General features: G+C 40.6%; 1 protein-coding gene across 1 annotated transcript; it reads left to right on the top strand.

The window, feature by feature from the left end:
* The first annotated feature begins 8295 nt into the window (after positions 1 to 8295).
* On the top strand, positions 8296 to 9278 carry LOC145130582 (uncharacterized). Its single transcript, XM_079065357.1, has 2 exons — positions 8296 to 8637; positions 8868 to 9278. Exons 1-2 carry the CDS (start codon positions 8296 to 8298, stop codon positions 9276 to 9278), a joined length of 753 nt encoding a protein of 250 aa, XP_078921483.1.
* Positions 9279 to 21736: the final 12458 nt, after the last annotated feature.

Here is a 21736-nt window from a genome sequence, read left to right as displayed (position 1 = left end):
GTTTGAGGGATTCGGACGCACCTTCGGGCGTATCTGAACTCAAACTGAGGATTTGAGGAATTTTTCGCAATAAAACAATTTTTCTAAAAAGAGTAAAAGGTTTTGAGACGAGCAGAACAGAGCAGTGTGTACGGTCAGCCAGCGCCCGAACGGTGATTTCCCAAAATACCCTTACATTATGTGTTATGAGATATGATATGATATGTTATGCATGCTAGAATAGGCTAGGTATTCATATTAGGACTAGAGTGGCCTGATCTGTGATGCCTTAGCCTAGGAGATTACTGCTGCTATGAGATGCTTGAGAGTGAGTAGGTAGCAGCGAGGAGCTGATGAGGGGTCTACCGAAGGGTAGTCTATGCTGGCGAGATGTAGAGTACTTGAGATCTGGGATCCAAGGAGGAGGACTTGGGGTGAATACTGATGCGGTGTGGACGGTAGTATAGGGCCCGTACTACTGAAGACACCGGATCAGTGCGCAGTCCAAGTAAGAATCTTTTGGGTACTAGGGAACAAGTAGGGTTGAGTTATCGAGTGCGAGTATACTCGAGCGGGTCTCTGATATCTTATGTTGTATTTCAGAGAGACATCATGGTGGGGACACGCCAGACACCTGAGAGCAGCAGTGTCAGTGATGAGGAGATCCGCCGATTGATTCGTGAGAAGGTGGCTGCGGCCATCCGAGCTGAGATACCAGAGATGTTCGGGTCTATCAAGACCACGTTGATCGAGACTTTCGATGAGCGGTACGCCGCTCTTACTGATGTTGCTGTTGCTGCGGCCACCGCAGCCGTCACTGCTTCCAGGCCACAGGGAGGTGACTCGTTGCTGTACCGAGAGTTCAGCAACACGAAGCCACCAGAGTTTGATGGGACGCAGGATCCGATCGCTGCGATGAGATGGATTGCTGATATTGAGGGATGTTTCTATACCTGCTCGTGTCCGGAGCATTTGAGAGTACGGTTCGCGCTGAACCAGCTTCGCTTGGGGGCGAAGGACTGGTGGAAGTTTGTATCGGCAGATTTCACCCCCGCTGAGCTTACTACGGTGACCTGGGAGAGGTTCACCACTATGTTTCGTGATGAGTATGTTCCCCCTGTGGAGAGGGAACGACTGGCTCAGGAGTTTTTGACCCTCAAGCAGGGTACTGATTCTGTTACTGTGATTACCCGGAAGTTTCATGAGAGGGCGATGTTTTGCCCTGAGCAGGTGTCTACCGAGCAGACACGCATGAGCCGATATCTGAGCATTCTGAGGAGAGATATTCGCGAGTTCGTGGCGAACTCGACATACCGGACATTTGCCGAACTTCAGGCAAATGCTCGGAAGAGGGAGATCGAGCTAGAGACTCAGGCCAGGGAGGAGGCGGAGTCTCAGGGGAGGGATCGGCGGCCGGCACAGTCTCAGCCGGCAGCCAAGCGAGCAAAGCCCGCTGATTCGAGATCTGGGGGTCCGAAGGGCCGCACTTGTGGGAAGTGCGGCAAGAGTCACGAGGGAGTGTGCAGAGCTGGAGTGTGTTACAAGTGCGGAAAGGAGGGGCATTATGCGAGGGATTGCCCCAAGAGGTTCACGGTTTGCTTTCATTGCAACCAGACCGGCCATCGGAAGGCCGAGTACCCGCAGCTACTGCAGGGATCAGCGCAGGGATCTGCACCTATTGCTCGAGCTACTGAGATCCGGCCAGCGAAGGCCGAGGCACCAAAGGCTCGCGGGAGAGCCTTCCAGTTGACAGCGGAGAAGGTCCGCGCAGCGCCCGATGTCGTGGCTGGTATGTATTCTTTCATTTATTTTAGCTGAGTTTGAGATATTATGCTTATATTATGATATGCGTAGGTACTTTTCTTGTGAGTTCTGTACCTGCTTTGGTGTTATTTGACTCGGGTGCGAGTCGGTCTTTTGTGTCGTTAGCGTTTAGTCAGCACATCAGTATCCAGAGAGAGGCGTTGAGTCGACCTCTACGAGTTTCCATAGCTGACGAGCCAGCAGTGTATGCTACGGATGTGTACTCGAGATCTTCGATGTTGAGTTTCCGATTGATCTGGTCCCGATTGCGATGGGGGATGTGTGTGTCATAGTGGGCGTGGATTGGTTGAGCCGTTTTGGGGGCTGTTATAGACTGCGAGCGACAGTTGGTAACGATACGAGACCCTAGTGGGGGAGTTCTTACGGTGTACGGCGAGGGTAACCGTTCGGGTTCAGCATTCTGTTCGGCTGCTAGAGCGAGGCAGAGTCTACAGCAAGGTTGTAGTGGGTTTGTGGCCCACGTGATGGACACACGAGTAGCAGCGGAGAGGCCTAGTTTTGTTGATGATGTGCCGATAGTGCGAGAGTTCCCGGACGTTTTCCCCAAGGAGTTGCCGGGTGTACCTCTCGAGAGGCAGGTGGAGTTTCGCATCGATTTGGTTCCGGGAGCGGCGCCTATTGCCAAGGCGCCCTATCGCCTTGTGCCACCAGAGATGCAGGAGTTATCCTCACAGCTTCAGGAGCTGTTGGGGAAAGGATTTATCAGACCGAGTAGCTCACCTTTGGGAGCGCCGATCCTTTTTGTCAAGAAAAAGGATGGTTCACACCGGATGTGTATTGATTACCGGGAGTTGAACAAGCTAACGGTCAAGAACCGTTACCCCTTACCGAGGATCGATGATTTGTTCGATCAGTTGCATGGAGCGTCTTGGTTTTCCAAGATTGATCTGAGGTCGGGATATCATCAGATGAGAGTGCGTGATGAGTATATCCAGAAGACGGCGTTCAGGACTCGTTATGGGCATTACGAGTTCGTGGTGATGCCTTTCGGGCTCACCAATGCACCGACGATGTTCATGGATCTCATGAACAGGGTATGCAGACCGATGTTGGATCGTTCGGTGATCGTGTTCATTGATGATATATTGGTGTATTCGAGATCCAGAGAGCAGCATGAAGAGCATTTGAGGGAGGTCCTCGGAGTTCTGAGATCGGAGAGGCTTTACGCCAAATTCTCCAAGTGCGATTTCTGGTTACGAGAGGTCCAGTTCCTGGGGCATCTCGTTAACCAGAGTGAGATATTGGTCGATCCGGCCAAGATTGAGGCGGTGATGAGCTGGGAGGTGCCGAAATCCCCCACCGACATCAGGAGTTTTCTGGGGTTGGCCGGCTATTATAGGAGATTTATTAAAGATTTCTCCAAGATTGCTGTTCCTCTCACCAGGTTGACCCGGAAGGGTGTGGCTTTCAGTTGGGGCCCGGAGCAGCAGGCCTCATTCGAGACACTTTGCCAGAGATTATGCGAAGCCCCAATGTTAGCCCTTCCGGAGGGGATGGAGGATTTTGTGGTGTATTGTTACGCATCGATATCGGGGTTGGGTGCAGTACTTATGCAGAGGGGTCATGTGATAGCATATGCATCGAGGCAGCTGAAGCCTCATGAGACGAGGTATCCCACCCATGATCTAGAGTTGGGGGCGGTAGTGTTCGCCCTCAAGATCTGGCGTCACTATCTGTATGGGGTTCAGTGTACCATATACACGGACCACAAGAGCTTGAAGTATCTGATGGATCAGCCCAACCTGAATATGCGCCAGAGGAGATGGTTGGATGTGGTAAAGGATTACGATTGTGAGATCCTGTACCACCCGGGCAAAGCTAATGTTGTAGCTGAAGCCCTGAGCCGTAGGGCGGAGAATGCCACGATTCGAGACATTTGTATGCGGTTGACTGTGACGACTCCGGTGTTGGACACCATTCGGGAGGCTCAGGCAGGGGCCGTGAGACCGGAGAACCGTAAGAGAGAGCGGGTGATTGGACAGGTACCTGAGTTCGTTACCGATAGCCGCGGGCTTATGACCTTTCAGGGTCGGATTTGGGTGCCGTATGCAGGCGGGGCGCGCACCACCTTGATGGAGGAAGGGCATAGATCAAGATTCTCGATCCATCCCGGGGCCACTAAGATGTATTTGGATCTGAATAAAGATTATTGGTGGCCCTGTATGAAGAGGGATGTTGCATGGTTTGTTGAGAGGTGCTTGACATGTCGCAGGGTTAAGGCCGAACACCAGCGTCCGCACGGCAAGTTGCAGCCACTTGAGGTTCCCCAGTGGAAGTGGGAACAGATTTCCATGGATTTTATCACCAAGTTGCCAAGGACCGCAAGGGGTGTCGATGCAATTTGGGTGATTGTCGACCGGTTGACGAAGAGCGCTCACTTCCTTGCTATTAGTGAGAGATCTTCTACAGAGAGACTGGCAGAGCTATATGTGAGGGAGGTGGTATCGCGGCATGGAGTACCGATCTCGATTGTGTCAGATCGAGACGTACATTTCACTTCCAGATTCTGGAAGAAATTCCATGAGGAGTTGGGTACGAGGCTGCATTTCAGCACCGCATACCACCCACAGACGGACGGACAGAGTGAGTGGACGATTTAGACGCTCGAGGACATGCTTCGAGCATGTATGTTGGACTTCGGAGGAAGCTGGGACACGTACCTACCATTGGCTGAGTTTTCCTATAACAACCGCCACCATTCGAGTATTGGTATGCCTCCCTTTGAGTTGTTGTATGGGAGGAGGTGTCGGACTCCCATTTGCTGGGGAGAGGTAGGACAGCGCGTGATGGGCAGCACTGAGATAGTGCTTCAGACGACCGATCAGATACAACAGGTTAGACAGAGATTGTTGACAGCTCAGAGCCGCCAGAAGAGTTATGCGGATAGGCGACGATCCGAGCTGGAATTCTAGGTGGGAGACTTCGTACTCCTGAAGGTGTCTCCTTGGAAAGGAGTGATTCGATTCAGGAAGAGGGGCAAGCTGGGGCCCCGGTATATTGGGTCGTTCAGGGTGACCGCGAGGGTGGGCAGGGTAGCGTATCGGTTGGAGCTACCTGCGGAGTTGAGCCAGATTCATGATACCTTCCACGTGTCTCAGTTGAGGAAGTGTATAGCCGACGAGTCGGCGGTGGTGCCGTTGGAGGATATTCAGGTGGATGCGAGCCTGAATTATGATGAGAGGCCAATCGCGATCCGGGATCGGAAGATCAAGGTTCTGAGGAACAAGGAGGTGTCCCTGGTTCAGGTCCAGTGGCAACATCGGAGAGGGTCCGAGCTGACTTGGGAGCCGGAATTGGAGATGCGGGAGCAACATCCAGAGTTATTTGCGGAGCAAGACTTCGAGGGCGAAGTATGATTCTAGTGGGGGAGAATTGTAACATCCGTATTTCCAGGTATTGTGTTTGATAATTTATTTATGGGCAAAAGAGAGGGACTCGACGAGTTGAGGCGTAGACTCGTCGAGTAGGACCGTGTTTGCTGACTGGATTAATGACCGGACTCGACGAGTCGATGCGTGGACTCGGCGAGTCCGCGCTGTAAAGTGAAACCCTAAATCTCAGGGCTTGAGCCCTATTTAAAGGCCCTTATGGCCGTCATTTGCGGCCACTACTCCCCTGTGAAAACCCTAGAGAGAAAAGAGAGCTTAGAGAGCATTTTGGAGGCTAATTCTTCATCCTTTGGTGTGATCTTGCAAGAAGGAGTGGGAAAATCCAAGCTAGATCGATTGTGGAGCTTGGATCTGTGTTGTTCACACTGAGATTCATGTTTTGAGGTACAAGTTCCTTCCCATTTCGTGTATTTGATAGATTCCTTGAATCTAGGGTTTCCTTTGTACAATTTTGAGTTAGATTGTGAAGCATATGAGGTCCCTTTGGGTATAGATGATAGATCTGGACCTTGAGAGGTCCAAAAGGTCCCAAGCTTCCAGCTTTATGAGGTTTCATGTGAGCCTTGAGAGTAAAACCCCATTTTAAAGGTTATTTCTCCATTTTTGGTCTTATAAGCATTGCATGAACGTAAAGTTTGAACCTTTACGTGACTTTCGAGTGTTAGAAGGTTGGATCTACTGGTTGGTGAAGCAGATCTGACCTCAAAAGATCGTTTGAGTGTTTTCATGGGAGGAACTCGCCGAGACCATAAGTGGACTCGACGAGTCGAGTCGGGGTTGCCCCGCGATTCGTGACAGGAGTAACCCATCGAGTGGAAGGATGACTCGACGAGCCATGAGAGGCTAGAAGGATTCAAAGGACCCGCATGGACTCGCCGAGTCGCCCATGTGCACTCGACGAGTCGGGTCAAAGTGTGACTGTTGACTTTCGTTGACTTTTAGGGTTTTGGTCAACATTTGGACTTTTGGGTCAAGGAGGGGTAAAATGGTCTTTTACCCTTCTGAGGGATTGTAGAAGGGGATTTAATCTAGCCTTTGAGAGCCATTATTTATTTGAGGATATTGTGTATGTGATTAGGCGGGGGCTAGATCAGTATATTCGTGTGCGAGATCATCCGAGATACCCGAGGTGAGTCTTCTCACTATACACTACCTAGAGTGGTATCTATGTGTAGACCGGAGGGTCTTGTGTGCTATGTGTATGTATGAGATTATATGCATTGTGATATATGTATGCTATGTGTTGTATAGACCGGACCGGAGGGTCCAACGATATATACCGGACCGGAGGGTCCAACGATATAGACCGGACCGAAGGGTCCAACGATACAGACCGGACCGAAGGGTCCAACGAGCTATGACCGGACCAAAGGGTCCAACGAGCTACGGGACTGGAGGGTCCCGCTAAGACACATCGACCGGAGGGTCGTACTGTAGCCTCGAGTGGCGTATGTGTTGTATGCGGTATTTTGGGGAACTCACTAAGCATTTATGCTTACAGTGTTGTGTTATGTGTTTCAGGTACCAGTGAGGATCGCGGGAAGGCGCCGACATGATCAGTACACACATAAGGTGTTTTATACATTATGATCTTGGGGTTGTGTTTCTATGGATTGATATGTGATACAATGACATTTTTATAATATTTATGAATGAAAGTATGTTTTGAAAATGTGAAAAATTGTTTGAAAAATTACGGTGTTACATGGAATCTTTGTTTCGATGAGAAAGTCAAAGAGTTTGGTTTTACGAGAAGCAAGGATGAGTCTTGCATATATGTCAAGGCTAGTGGGAGTATAGTTAGCTTTCTGGTATTGTATGTGGATGACATACTACTCATAGGAAACGACGTTCCAACCTTACAGGAAGTTAAGTCCTGGCTTGGGAAGTGTTTTGCTATGAAGGACCTCGGGGAAGCTACTTACATTCTAGGGATAAGGATATTGAGAAATAGGAGTAAAAGACTAATAGGGATTAGTCAAAGTACCTACTTGGACAAGGTGTAACGTTTCAACATGGAGAATTCCAAGAAAGGAGAATTTCCTATCCAGAGCAATACCAAACTGAGTAAGACTCAGAGTCCGAGTACCGATGCCGAAATAGCATAAATGAGTCGAGTACTATATGTTTCCGCAGTTGGATCGATCATGTATGCTATGACATGTAGTCGCCCTGATGTGGCTTTTGCCTTGAGCATGGTTAGTTGATATCAAGGGAATCCTGGTAGAATTCACTGGATAGCAGTAAAGAACATTCTTAAGTACCTGTGGAGGACTAAGGACTGGGTCCTTACCCTCGGTGGGAGTGATGACTTGAGAGTGGCAGGGTATAGTGACGCCAAATTTCAGACCGACAGAGATAATTTCCGCTCTCAGTCGGGCTAGGTATTTACCCTTAATGGAGGAGCAGTAACATGGAAAAGTTCCAAACAGGAGATTGTAGCTGATTTATCGTGCGAATCAGAGTACATAGCAGCAAGCAAAACGTCAAAGGAGGAAATATGGCTAAAGAAATTCATCGGAGACCTTGGAGTTGTACCAGCTGTAAAGGAGGCTACCTAACAATGAAGGAAACACTGTCTAGTTGTTAGCGAAGCGTCGAAGGGAATGTTTTGCTTTTCTTGAAAGAGCTATAAGGGAAGAGTTTGAAAACCTTTACTATTGCATACCTAACAATCCTTTATCTGGATGGATTCATCCCATTGTAGATGACTTGGATTATGCCCAGTTTATAGATACCGGGTATGAGTATGGGGAAATTTCAATTTATGTTGATTGTAATGGGAATGGTTTGGAGGAATGGTGGGATGATGACATGAATCTAGTTGTTAGTGAAGACGAAAGTGGCATTGAAGATGAGGGTAGAGCTAGAAATGAAGGAAACACTATCTCTGATGGAACTCATCCCAATGTAGGTCTTGAAGATGAAGTCATTGACCATGACAACACAAACCCTTGAACAAGACAAGTGGGGATGAGTTTCCTAATAAGTTATATCCTCCTGAAGGAGATACTGGTGACAATGTATTTTAAAAGAAGATGTTGAGATCCATTCCATTTTCAACCCTGATATGCAATGGAATAGGCAAGTACATGTTCTAGGGATGAAGTTTGAAAGTCCAAAGCAACTGAAAAATATGTTATGTAACTATGCTGTGGAGAATAGATACCAACTTTGTTTCAAGAAGAACGATAGTAAAATGTTGTTGGTGGTTTGTTGCAAAGGAGCTTGCCCATTCAGATTATGGGATACGTGGATGAGTCAGGAGGTGTCATTTCAAATCAAGACATTGAAGATTGAACAAAATTGTGCTAGAAACTACAAACTAGGTTCTATTGTCACATACTCATGGATAGGAGAACATTATACTAAGGAAATTTTGCATAGACAAAAGCTCACTATTAGACAGTTGAGATTGGAGGTTATAAGGAAGTTGGGAATACAGGTAAGTTTAAGTCAATGTAGAAGGGAAAAGGCACATGCAATGAGTCTTATTGAGGGGACCCTAACTGAGCATTATGCAAAATTATGGTCTTATGGGGAGGAAATTAGAAGAACCAATCCAGGTTCAATAGTAAAAATTGATGTCCAATGCATGCCTGATGGTTTGAATTACTTCAGTAAGTTCTATGTGTGTTTTGCTAATGTGAAATCTTGTTGGTTAGAAGGGTGTAGAAAGGTGTTGGGATAGATGGGTGTTTCCTTAAGGCTGTATGCACCGGGGAGTTACTATGTGCTGTGGGTATAGATGCTAACAACTACATCTTCCCAGCTGCATGGGCAATATTGTGTGTTGAGAATAAAGAAAACTTGATATGGTTTTTGGAGTTGCTTAAAGATGATCTTGAACTAGGTATGCGCAATGGCTTCACATTAATGTCTGACCAACACAAGGGTCTTATGGAGGCAGTTAAGGTGGTGCTTCCTTGTGCTGAGCATAGACAATGTGCCAGGTACATTGTTGCAAATTTTAAGAAAAGGTTTGCAGGGGCTATTTTTGAGAACCTTTTTTGGAAGGCTTGTAATGCAACAACACCACAGTCTTTCAATGTGTTCATGAAAGAAATGGAAAAACTAAGCCTATAATCCCATAACTTTTTGATGGAAAAGGATCCAAAGACTTGGTCAAGGGCATTTTATGAGGTCGGCAAGGCTTATGCTGCAATGGCGAATGGTCTGTCAGAGAGCTTTAAGGCAGTAGTTGTGGAAGCCAAAAGGAAACCTATTATAACTTTGTTGGAGGAGCTGAGGTTATATATCATGGAAAGGATGTATAATTTTAAACACAAAAAATGGTCAAAGGAGGTAAGTCCTGCCATCAGGCAGTTGCTGAATGGTTTAAATATTAAAGCTAGGTACTGGCAAGTGCTCCCAAGTGGATTAAATAAGTTTGAGACTACAAATGAATGGAAAGCTTATGATGTGGATCTTTACAATAGAACATGTTCTTGTAGGTTATGGCAACTGAATGGATATGGGTGTGCACATTCAGTTGCTACAATCTTATTTCTTAATAGGGATGTTGAGACTTTTGTCGATCCTATTTTCTGTAGGTCAAATTACAATACAAAATACCTGAACAATATCTTGCCTATGAATGGTAGTAACATGTGGCCAGAGACAACATTTACCCCACCATTACCTCCCCAAATAAGAAGGATGCCTGGAAGACATGTTGTTAAAAGGAAGAGAGATGTCTCAGAGAGGATGGAGAAGCACAAGGTATCAAAGAAGGGTAAACGCATTGTGTGCAGTGCTTGTCATATGCTTGGCCATAACAAGGTGCCTTGCAAAGCATCAAATAAGCCAACTAAGCTCAGAGTGAAAAAGCAAAGAAAATCAAGACTAACTAGGTAAATTGTAATGTTGTTGTTATTTGAGCAAAGCAATAGTTGACATGTGATATTATACAAGATTTGTAGGTGAATGAGGTGCAGGAGGAGTGAATGGAGGTGTAGGTGGTGAAGGTGGTGGACTGCATAGAGGTGTAGGTGGTGAAGGTGGTGGAGTGCATGATGTTCCAATGTCAGGTGGTGGAGTGAATGGTCATAAAAAAATATATGTTTTGCACCATGCTTTATACACTTTTAAGTAATATCTTAGTTGAAGGGAAATATGGTAATTTTGTGTATTATAGGTTAAGTCAAGGGGCGTGGGTGGTGCTGTTAGAACAAGAAAGCCTTCTGAGAGAATTTTGAAGACCAAACTTGCAAAAGTAGTGTATGGAAAGAATGGTGAAGGCAGCTCAACAATAAATCCAATGGATATAGATTAGGATTGGGATTTGTGTATTTTGAACTTGTGTTGTGTTTTAAACCCCTATGTTTTAAACCTCTATCTACTAGGTTAAGTTGGTTGCTGCATGGGGAACATTTGTGTCTTTTGAACCTTAAATAATTTCACATGAATGCAGCATATGTATTTTGTCATTATGGGTAATTGTTGTAAGATCACATGTCATGGTACTTTCTTAGCAGTATTCAATTGTCATGGTACTTTCCAAACTACCAATCTCTTTCAATCCGGCCATGTGGTGGATCCCTTATGTTTTATGTGGTCCACATTAACTAAAGGTACCTTTTATGTTTGTCTGGTGTGCACATGTGAATTGGAATATGTAAAAGGTAATGCACTGCATCAAAAGTATAGTACCAGAAAGATGTTTGTTTCCATTAAATACAAAAGCACATGAGCATACAAAATTATGTTAAATACAGGGCCATTTACATCCCTACAAATACCAACAATTTTCCAAACCACCAAAAGTCAGTTGTCTTGTATCCCTATCCCCAAACCATGTTTACAAAAAGGGAGAGCATCTAAACCACCAAAAACTACCAAAAACCACCCCCATCACAATACCATCCCTATCCCAACACATTTGATTTTTGCATCAACAACACACCAACAAGAAGCACAAGCACCATCATAGCAATCCTGAACTTCATCCTCACCAACTTCAATTAACCACTCAACTGTTTCTTATCTTCAATCGCAATGGAAAACTCACCATCTAAAATGTCTTTAGCAGTAGTGATTTCAGCATTCAGGTTCTCCAACATAATTACCCTTCTCTCCAACCTGCCAGTGTAACTGTTGTCTTTCATAAGTTGCATCTCATACTTGAGATTGTTAAAGGCATGCTTGTAGTGTGGTGTTAGGTCACCATCGATCGACTTGAAGTATTTACATTTCTTAGTTGCCATCTCCACCTACAAAAAATACATACCCAGTTACACAAACCAAAACACCCCCATTACCACTATCGAATGTATCAACAACAGTAAACCCTAACCTCAACATTATCGCACAAGATTTCATAACCCATAACTCCATTTTGTAGACAACATACCCCAAAGAAGAAGATGCTTACCAAAGAGTCAACACAACTGCGAAATCTGCGAGCTGGATTCTTATCAAACATCGATATCCTTTCTACCGTGAACTTTGGAAGATGACGACAATTACACAAGTTATTATCACGATTCCTAGTAGCTACAACAATGTCGTTCGCAGAGCTTGATCCGACTGAGTATGCCATCAAAAATGAAGATGAATTGCTTCTTAAAGGTTCGAGATCAGACAAAGATATGTTAAAAATGGGAAACGATCTTGTAGATGTTGTCTTCATTTAGGCACGCATACTAGCTTCTAAATGAAGCTGATTCATCAGCTGCAAATTGTGAATCTACATGGACAACATTGTCCACCTATACACTATCAATTCATTATAACCGGTAGTAGTAGGCCAATTTTTATGTTAGTTGTAAAAGCGACAGGTAAATTCCGAATTTGGGGGTCTATAAAGGCCAAATAAAATAATAATGGGCTTTTAAAACCAACTGTAAAAGTTAGTAGGGTCTCTATGACAAAAACCCTTTTTAAGAAACCACTCCACTGAAACCGTAAACCTTAATCGCCAAAAGAAAACTATTCGCCGCTGCAGCATCGCACGTGTACCCTACTAGTATGTATGTGTGTGCGTGCTTATATATATATATATATATATATATATATATATATATATATATATATATATATATATATATATATAAGATAAAATATAAGGTTAATTTAAGATAGATTTCACTAAATTATAAGACAATTACAATAAATAACTAAAACATAGAACACAACACTACCTCCGTCCCAAATTGATAATCCACTTTTGACTTTTGAAGTCTTTTTCTTAAACTTTGACCTTAAATATTTTTGTGTTTGATAGATAATACTTGATGAAAAATATATGAATGGATTGTATTTTAAATGTTTTTTCATTGTTATAAGTTTTATAAAGTAATATATAACACATAAAAATATTTAATGTCAAAGTTGAAGAAAAAAGACTTCAAAAGTCAAAAGCGGACTATCAATTTGGGATGGAGGAAGTATCATTCTAACGATTAGAAAAACAAGGTAAGTAGCTCAATAAGCATTCACACAGTTAAGGGATAGCATATAAATTTCTTTCCAAAATTTATACTTTTAACCATATTATATGGGGCTACAAAAAATTAGATTTGCGGTAATGTAAGAAAACCATATCTCGAATTTAGGATAAATGAGATATTCAAACACACAATACATGTTGATTCTTTTTTTGAACTGACAAATGATAGTATATTAATAAAGATAACCCCACTCATCTATCAAGAACTAGATAGTAGAAGAGGAAACATATAAAATCAGTTTTTTACAAGCAAATAAAAGGATTAACAGACAATCAACCCACTTATAGCTACAATTCACCCTCATGTGCTTTATTCATGTAAATACATGTGATTTAATGTTATCTGCCACCTTTGTTGAGATACTTTTTTATTCTTAAACATTCTATCACATCTTGCCTTCCATGTCCACCAAAATGTTCCATAACATATGTTAACGATGGCATTTCTCATTTTCTTGCAATTACTTCATGAAGCTGCTAAACTGATGATTCCATAAATAGATGAGAAATGGTGTGTGGGTATATCACACCATCTAAGAATCCATTCCCGAACAGTTTTAGCAAAAGGACATGTAACAAAAATATGCTCAGCTCTATCCTCTTCATTTAATCAGTAACTACCTACCGACTCTCCATTGAATATTGCCCTTTTCTTTAATTCAGTTGAGGATGGGATGCGCCCCTAGTTTGCTCGCCATATAAAACAAAGTACCTTGATAGGAACCTCAGTTAACTATTCAATTGTTTCACTAGGTACGAGTGTTGGGGCTTATCAATTAACTTCCTTAGGGCCTCCACAAGAAATATCCTATCAGAAGTCATAGCAAATTTCCAACTATCGCCAGACATACTAGGTTGGAAGGTGCCAAGTATTAAAAAAATCAGTTGTAACTCTTGTACCTAATCAACATTAGAAGGTGGCGATAACCATTCCCATGTTGGACCTGCAATTTGTAACCTATCAGCTACCTCACATCTCTTTTTCTTTTCTAGTCAGTATAACTCTAGGAATGTGAGTTTCTGTGGTTTATTGCCCAATTCATTGATCATGCCAGAACATTGTATCATATCCTCTTCCAACCTGTTTCACTAGTATATCTTCGATTTCAACACCCAAGCCTTGCATATCATTTTTAGTGCTAGCTATATTATTTCCGACACCACTGATAGTCTTTTTGGATATACAATTGGAGGGTCTAATTTGCAGATTGCGTATCCCTTTAATGGTCCAAGCCCAAAGCGATGAAGGTTCCGCCCTAAGCCTCCACCACCATTTGATGACTAAAGAGATATTTAGGGCCCTTAGAGATCTAACACCTAAACCACCCATGTCCTTCGGAGTAGTTACTTTCTCCTATGTCACCCAATGTACTTTCTTTTTTTCATCGCAACCTCCCTACAGGAACCGCCTACGGATGCTCTCCAACATGTTCAATACCCCTACTGGGGCAACAAAGAGCGAAAAATAAAAGGTCAGGAGATTTACAAGTACAACTTTTATTAGTGTTAGTCGACCCCCGAATGATAGGGTTTTGGATTTCCATGATGAGAGTTTTGCATGGAACCTGTCACCACCGGTTTCCAATACTTTTTTAGCTTCATGTTTGCTCCAACCGGTATTCCAAGATATGTGAATGGGATCGATTCCGGTTCACATCCGAGAGGTGTAGCCCATCTAACCACCTCCTATGGATTTGCCCCAATACCGAACACCTGAGATTTTCAAAAATTAACTTTGAGTCCCGAGAATACATGGAAACACCTAAGAACCCGGACAAGGTTTTTTATGTTGCTCTTATTCCATTCTCCATCGAATAGCGCGTCATCTGCATAGAAGAGGTGGGAGATAGTTAGGCTAACATGTGGAATTTTTATTCCATTAAACAGCCCTTTTTCACACGCAGTCTTCATGACCACGTTCAATCCATCCATTGCGATTATAAACAAAAAGAAAGATAGCGGGTCTCCTTGTCGTACTCCCATCTCCATTATGAATTCATCCGTAGGGGACCCATTCACCAACACCGAGGCTCTAGCTGATTGTAGGAACCCCCTAATCTAAATTCTCCAATTCCCTCCATACCCAATTTGTTATAGCATGGAGTCAAGATATTCCCAATTAATTGAGTCAAATGCTTTATCAAAGTCCAGTTTGAATAAAAGAATTTTCTTTTTGGATTGATTTGCCCATGAGCAAATTTCATTAAGGATTAATGGTCTATCTAAGATGCTTCTCCCTTCCACAAATGTGTATTGTACCTCATCTACGCTGTAGCCGATCACCCGTTTTATGCGAGTAGCAAGGGTTTTTGCAATTATTTTGTAGAGACACCCTATAAGGCTAATTGGTCGAAAATCTCCAAGTATGAGTGGATCTTTAATTTTTGGTACCAACGTGATAAAGGATGAGTTGCATCCCACATTGAATATCCCGTTTCTCTAAAAATGTTTAACGAATGCAAAAACGTCCTCCTGTATTAGCTCCCAATATTTCTTTAAGAATTTAAAGCTAAATCCATCCGGGCCAAGGGACTTCTCATTCCCACACACCCATACAACACCTCAGATTTCATCCATGGAAAATGGTGCTTCAAGAGTGATTTTGTCTCCAGGATCTAGACATCGAAAATGTGTGTATATTTTGTGAGCTATATAACATATCTATACATTTTGATATAGGAAACTAATGCACTATGGAGTTTGAATGGAGAACAAAAAGATGAAGATAAATACTTATCTCTTTGTCTCTAGAGTCAAAGTAGCTGTTTAATGCTTCTAATGATTTAGTTTTGAGAAAAAATTTGAAACATATGTTTATCACAAGTATACGCAAATGTGGTAATTTTTCAATCATACGAGTTTTCAAGGTAAATATAAGTTGTATTATGAAAGAACCCCTTTCGTAATTTACATTATAACTCCAAACATGCTACATGCATATTCATAAACATATTTTACATATATGGTCTTATTACAAAAGACTGAATACAAACCGACTAACGAGGTTTTTGAAAAGTTATATATATATATATATATATATATATATATATATTACATAATTTCCCAGGAATTTATACACTAAATACAAAAGCTACAATGTTAACTATTCTACATCTTCTAACAGTACATAACTATACTGGATGCTTATCACCTGCAATAATTAAACACTGAGAGGGTAAGCGGTGATGCTTAGTGAGTTCAATAATAGATACAATAGAACGTTATGCCATATATATACATCAATGTGGTAGAAGCAAAGAGGAACAAGGAACAACAAATGCATATGTGAATCATGTGACAAGCTTTCCATATCAATCGATGATTTGATTCAAAGATATACAATCAATGAGACATAACAATTTCAATAATTGATATACATCAATAAAGCTTCGGCCCAAATGGCACAGAAGACATACAATTTCTGATTAAAATTTTGGTAGATTTTGCAGGCTTTTAGCCCTATCTAACCTTCTGCCAATGTCATAGTGGTAGAAGTCATTCTCTTACGAGACATGATCTACACGGCCAGAAGTCATTTTGCAGGCTTTTAGCCCTATCTAACCTTTCACTGATCAGATGGCCAAATGTATAACTTTGCTATCAAAATAGCACGAAATAATAACACGGGAAAATAACATGGAAAAGAACATAGCACATATAACACATAACATACAATTGTTCCTATATACTGAACTCGCCGTGAAATAATTGATTGATAAAATGATAATTTGGGCAGCACTTCGCCTCTAAATATGACTTTCTTTGACGAAACCGAGGATTTTTGTTGAAAACCAGACCTTGCGCGGGCAGAGTTTCAACTTGAAAATATTATTTTCTCGGGTCTTCGGGGAGTCGGGACTTACTTCGGGTGTCGGGGATGTTTCCTAGGCTTCGGGGTAGTTTAGAGAGGCTTAAAAGTGAGTAAAAGTAGGAGAGAGGTTGAGAATTTGCAACATAATCTGGCGGCCTTGCATCCTATTTATAGGAGGCTGTCCAAGTCAAGTCCACGTCGTGGGCTTCATTTCCACGTCGTGGAAATAGAGATGCATCACCTCGTAGACTTGCCATTTGGGTCCTAGCTTCGGAAGGTGTCACGATACCGATTCTACATCGTGGGCTTCATTTCCACGTCGTGGGCTTCATTTCCACGTCGTGGAGATTCAACACCACACTCCCGTATAGCTTCGGAAGGTGTCACGATACTTTATACTAGCATTGAGAGGTGTTTTAGATCACTTCCACGTTGTGGAACTCATGTCCACGTCGTGGAACACGACTGAGCTAGGGTTTGTGCCACGTGTCACTCTCTTTGACTGTTACATCTTCGGAAGGTCATAACTTTTGCATACGAACTCTGTTTTTAACGTTACTTACATCCACGTGTAGGTGAAATTATGCTCTACAACTTTCGTTTAGACCCCGTCGGCTAATTTTGACGTTATTTTTAATATTATATTTTTAACAGGCCGGGACAGGAAAAGTTTGTTAAAAATTCATAACTTCTTCATCCGACGTTCGTTTTCGTCTGTCTTTTTACCGTTGTACTACTATTTATGAGACATTTAATTCTCGTTTAGGCTGTGTCGGCTAAAAATCACTCGATCTTTATTTCGAGTTTTTAGCTGTATACTGCTATACTGAAACTTAGAAAAATCATAACTTCCTCATATGAAGTCAGATTTGGACGTTTTTTTTATGAAAGTTCTCGATTTAACGAATACTACGACTTTCATTTAGATTACTAAAGTTAAAAAGTAGTTTATCATAAACTCACTTTTTACGTCATACTGCGTCGTGCCGGTTATGTCGCGAATGTGGATTTTGATCATCGAGGTTTAAGGGGTGAGGGAGGGGGAAGAGTATTACGGTGTTGTTATTCTTCCGATGGTGATGATATATTGGTGTAGATGTGATTTTATGGAATGTGTGTGGCGTACCATGCAACTATTCCCACAAGGAATTTGAACATTTCGTACATGGGTTTATATACTAACTAGTCGAAAACGCGTGGGTTGCGTATGAATAAAATTATTAGAAGGTTTGGAAATTTTAAACATATATTATAATATTTATACTGAATCATATGATTTTGATTGCATTTATGTCTAGGTTGCATGCAAATAAAAGTTCTATATAATTTTTTGTTTAATATTATTTTTAAGTATTGTTAAACTCGATTAATTTAAAAACTATACTTTTTTTTATATATATTCAACTTCATTAATATATATATATATATATATATATATATATATATATATATATATATATATATATATATTCAAATACCAACTATCGTTTTTAAGTTAACATGATTTTTACTTTTATGTGTTTATAATTTAATAGAATTTTCAATTTGATTATTTATTGTCATTGTTAAATAATTTAAAATCTAAGTCCCTTAATAATTTTCAATTACATAAACTGTTGGATTAAAGTGTCTAAACCAATAACTAAATTGGTATATTCTTGAAATAGAATCAAAGTTCTTTTTGGGGTGCCTCAAAACTTGTTTTCGGATAAAATGACTTTTGGAGGAAGAGACTGATTTGTTAATTTATTATATGATTAATAAATTAATTAGAAATTAAAATAAATAATTTATTAGTATAATATATGGTTAATATATTAACTGAAAATAGTAAAAATTAATTTGAAATTAGTCAGAATATAATTGGAATTGATTTTTGGATTAATTAGAATTAATTAAAAGTATAGAGACTGAGCTGCAATTGTTCAATAGTTGAACAAATTAGGATTTCTAGAACCTTCTAGATATGGATGAATTTTGGCTTATCTTTTGTGGTTTTAGGATAATCCTATTAGATAATTATACTAGATAATTATCTTGAATTTGAAATATTATTATTTAATTCAATATTAGGGATTTTAGGGTTATCCTACAACCTATAAATAGGACCATTTGTGATCCCATTTTCAAACACCACATTCTCCGATACAAGAGCCGAAATTTTGCTCAAGCCTCCACTCTCCTCAAGTCTTCTTGCTACTAGGGTTTTGGGTACAAGCCATTAGAGGCATCCATTCCTTTGGTGTTAGCTTTCCAAGATCTAGAAGAAGGATTTTACTTTGATTATTTGCAACAATAATCAAAAGGTATGTAACCCTAATATAATATGAAGTTCGATTTTATAGCCTCTCTCATAGGGTTTCTTGATATTCATAGTTACTTGCTATCAATAGAGAAAACATTGATCCTTTCTAAGTTGCATGTAAACTTAAAGGTTTAAGTGTTTTTCCGACCACATGTTAATTTTTATTACCTAGAAAACCCATCAGTGGTATTAGAGACTTATTTTTCTATTTGATTGTGTATTAAAATGAATTGATCAAAATTAGGGTTTATGGAAATTAAACCTTAAAGGCTTAAATTTCGACTTGGCTAGGGGTTTTGGGAACCTTATCCACCATCCCATTATTTTCGAAATTTTATACATATCCCTAGGATTTTCTAGTTTCCTTAATTATTATTTTAATATGATTTAAAATTTGAATAATTAAAACCTGATAAACCCCACCATTTTTAGAAAATTAGAAGGATAAGGGATTAGGATTAAATTTGAATTATTTAATTAATTATTTAACTGGTAAATAATTATTTGATCCACGTGTTTTAATTATTTAATTATCTTTTTAATTAGTAAATAATATGATTTAAATTTATTTAATTAATTATTTAATTAAGATAAAATATTAAATCATTATTTAGTTTAGAATTAATTATTTTTAATTGTTTAATTCGAAAGATTAATTTTAAACCGTAGTATTTTGAAAAGTTGTAAAATACACGTTTTACTATATATATGATTAAAAGTTTAATATATTATATGTACAAGACAAGTCAGTCAAATCGCTAGTACGTCTCATTCACGAAACCATACTATAAATGGGGGGGGGGGGGTATATGGAAGCGACCTATAAAATAACCGTCATTGGGTGTCCACTCTCACCCACCGCTCCCTTGTATGGTGGATGGTCGTTAGCCGAACGGATTTGATCGGACATAACCTCTTAAAAGTATGATGTTATTAAAGTACTAGAACCTTTTGAAAAATCCCAACTCTAGTTACTTTAGGAAAAATGTGAAGTCTATGCTAGTCCATCAAAAGGCACATCACTCTTTATATGTCGTTGGTGGAGCGTGCGCGGTTAACCAACATACTAATTTGGGACTATAAAATATAGTGATGGAAAAATAAAAAATTATCATTGTTAATGGAGAGCGTATGGTTTACTGGCACATTAATTTGAGATGATAAATGATATCGAGGTTTTCAAGCGGGTTTGCATGTTTATTCATATCTTATTTATGATCCTCAGCATCTCAGTCACAAATCTGAAGAGCATAATCTGAGATTAAACATGTCATTTATAAGATTCAACGAATCTCTAACGATCTTGGAGTTTCATGCTAGATTGAAATTGGTAAATTTGTATTACCTACCTTGATAAATTCGCAATTACATTACGGAATCCATCTTCTTTATTGTGAATTGTATTTTGGATCCTAGCCTTGAATATTTATTTTGGGTTAAAAAATTAAGGATTGATATCACTAAGTAAAAACTATATCTCTTTATAAATGTCTGGAAACGGTGAACTCACTACTTCTCAAGTCGGTTCCTCTAACTGAAACTTCTCTCTACTCTCGATTTTGTCGAAAGAGATGCTCACTAGTCCCAACTACATGGACTGGATAAGGAACTTAAAGATGACTCTTCGATATGAGGGCAAGTAATATGTCCTCAAGAAGCCTCTTGTCGAAATCGATCATTCCACCGCTACTCATGAGGAAATTGCATCTTACAACAAACACTCTGATGATGCTACAAAGGTTGCTTGCATCATGGTGGCCACTATGGCACCTGAACTGGCCAAGTTCTATGGAGAATATTGGCCATACGAAATGGATCTCAACCTTGCTGTGAGAAAAGAGCGTTTCAAAGTGGTCAAAGCTTTCATGACATGCAAGCTCAAGGAAGGAGAGTCTATTTCCCCTCACATATAAAAAATGCAAAGGTACGTGGAGCAAATCCATAGGCTCAATGTGTCGTTTGATGATGAGTTATCCATTGACATGGTCCTTAACTCATTACCTCCTAGTTATGATCAGTTCGTTCTGACATATCCTTTGAACAACACAGAGATGAAATTAACTGAGCTCCATAATTTATTGCAAACTGCTGAATCGGGGATGAAGAAAAATCATGCATCTACTGCAATAAATGTTCATGTCTTAGTCATTGGATCTGGAAAAGGGAAAAAGAGAAAGGCTCCTTCCCAATCTGGCAGGAAAGGGAAGGCCCATGCTGGAGGGTCTAGTAGTAGGTCAATATCGAAGCCCAACTTTGATGTCCCTGCCATCAGTAATCCAAAGGAGGCCACTTGTTTCCACTGTGGCAAAAAGGGTCATTGGAGAAGAAGCTACCCTAAGTACCTGCAGGACTTGAAGGATGGCAAGATCAAGGCGTCCTCTTCAGGTATTTACACTATTCAAGTTAATAACACACAAATTTCTCATTCTTGGGTCCTTGACACAAGATGTGGTTTCCACATTTGTTTCGATTTGTAGGGGCTATGCAAAAGTGAGGATGTGGAGCATGGGAAGCTCAATCTAATCATGGGTAATAGGAAATCTTCACATGTTACCAAGATTGGAACATATGGGCTTATGCTTAGTAGTGTTGTTAGGGTTAATTTGATTAATTGCTGTTATTCGTCGGATATGACTTGAAACATTATTTCATTTCATGCACCATTTAGACAAGGTTTTAGATATTTATTTGATAATGAAATTGGTTCTATTTCTACTTATGATAATGGTGTTTTTATGTTTAAAGATTTACCTTGTAATGGTTTGTATGAAACTGTCACTTATGTTGATAACCTAGGCAATAATGTGTTTCATATTGATTCGTCCAATGGTGTGGACAAAGCATGTTTGTGGCATTGTCGTCTTGGGAACATAAACAAGAAACACATCGCCTAAATCTAGAAGCATGGAGTGTTGGAATTATTTGATCTTAGGACAGATGACGAATGTGAATCTTGTCTATCGGGCAAGATGACAAAA

Source organism: Lactuca virosa, chromosome 8 (genome assembly GCF_052849685.1).
Source record: "Lactuca virosa cultivar CGN04683 chromosome 8, Lactuca_virosa_CGN04683_v6, whole genome shotgun sequence".
NCBI classification, from domain to species: domain Eukaryota; kingdom Viridiplantae; phylum Streptophyta; class Magnoliopsida; order Asterales; family Asteraceae; genus Lactuca; species Lactuca virosa.
This window is presented reverse-complemented; position numbering and strand designations above follow the sequence as displayed.

Bases quoted from the DNA above. Each gene is read 5' to 3' on its own strand.
- LOC145130582 (XM_079065357.1), top strand. From the start codon at position 8,296: ATGAAGTTTGAAAGTCCAAAGCAACTGAAAAATATGTTATGTAACTAT. The intron at 8,638-8,867 runs GTAAGTTTAAGT...AGAAGGGTGTAG, and splicing joins TAAGGAAGTTGGGAATACAG to AAAGGTGTTGGGATAGATGG.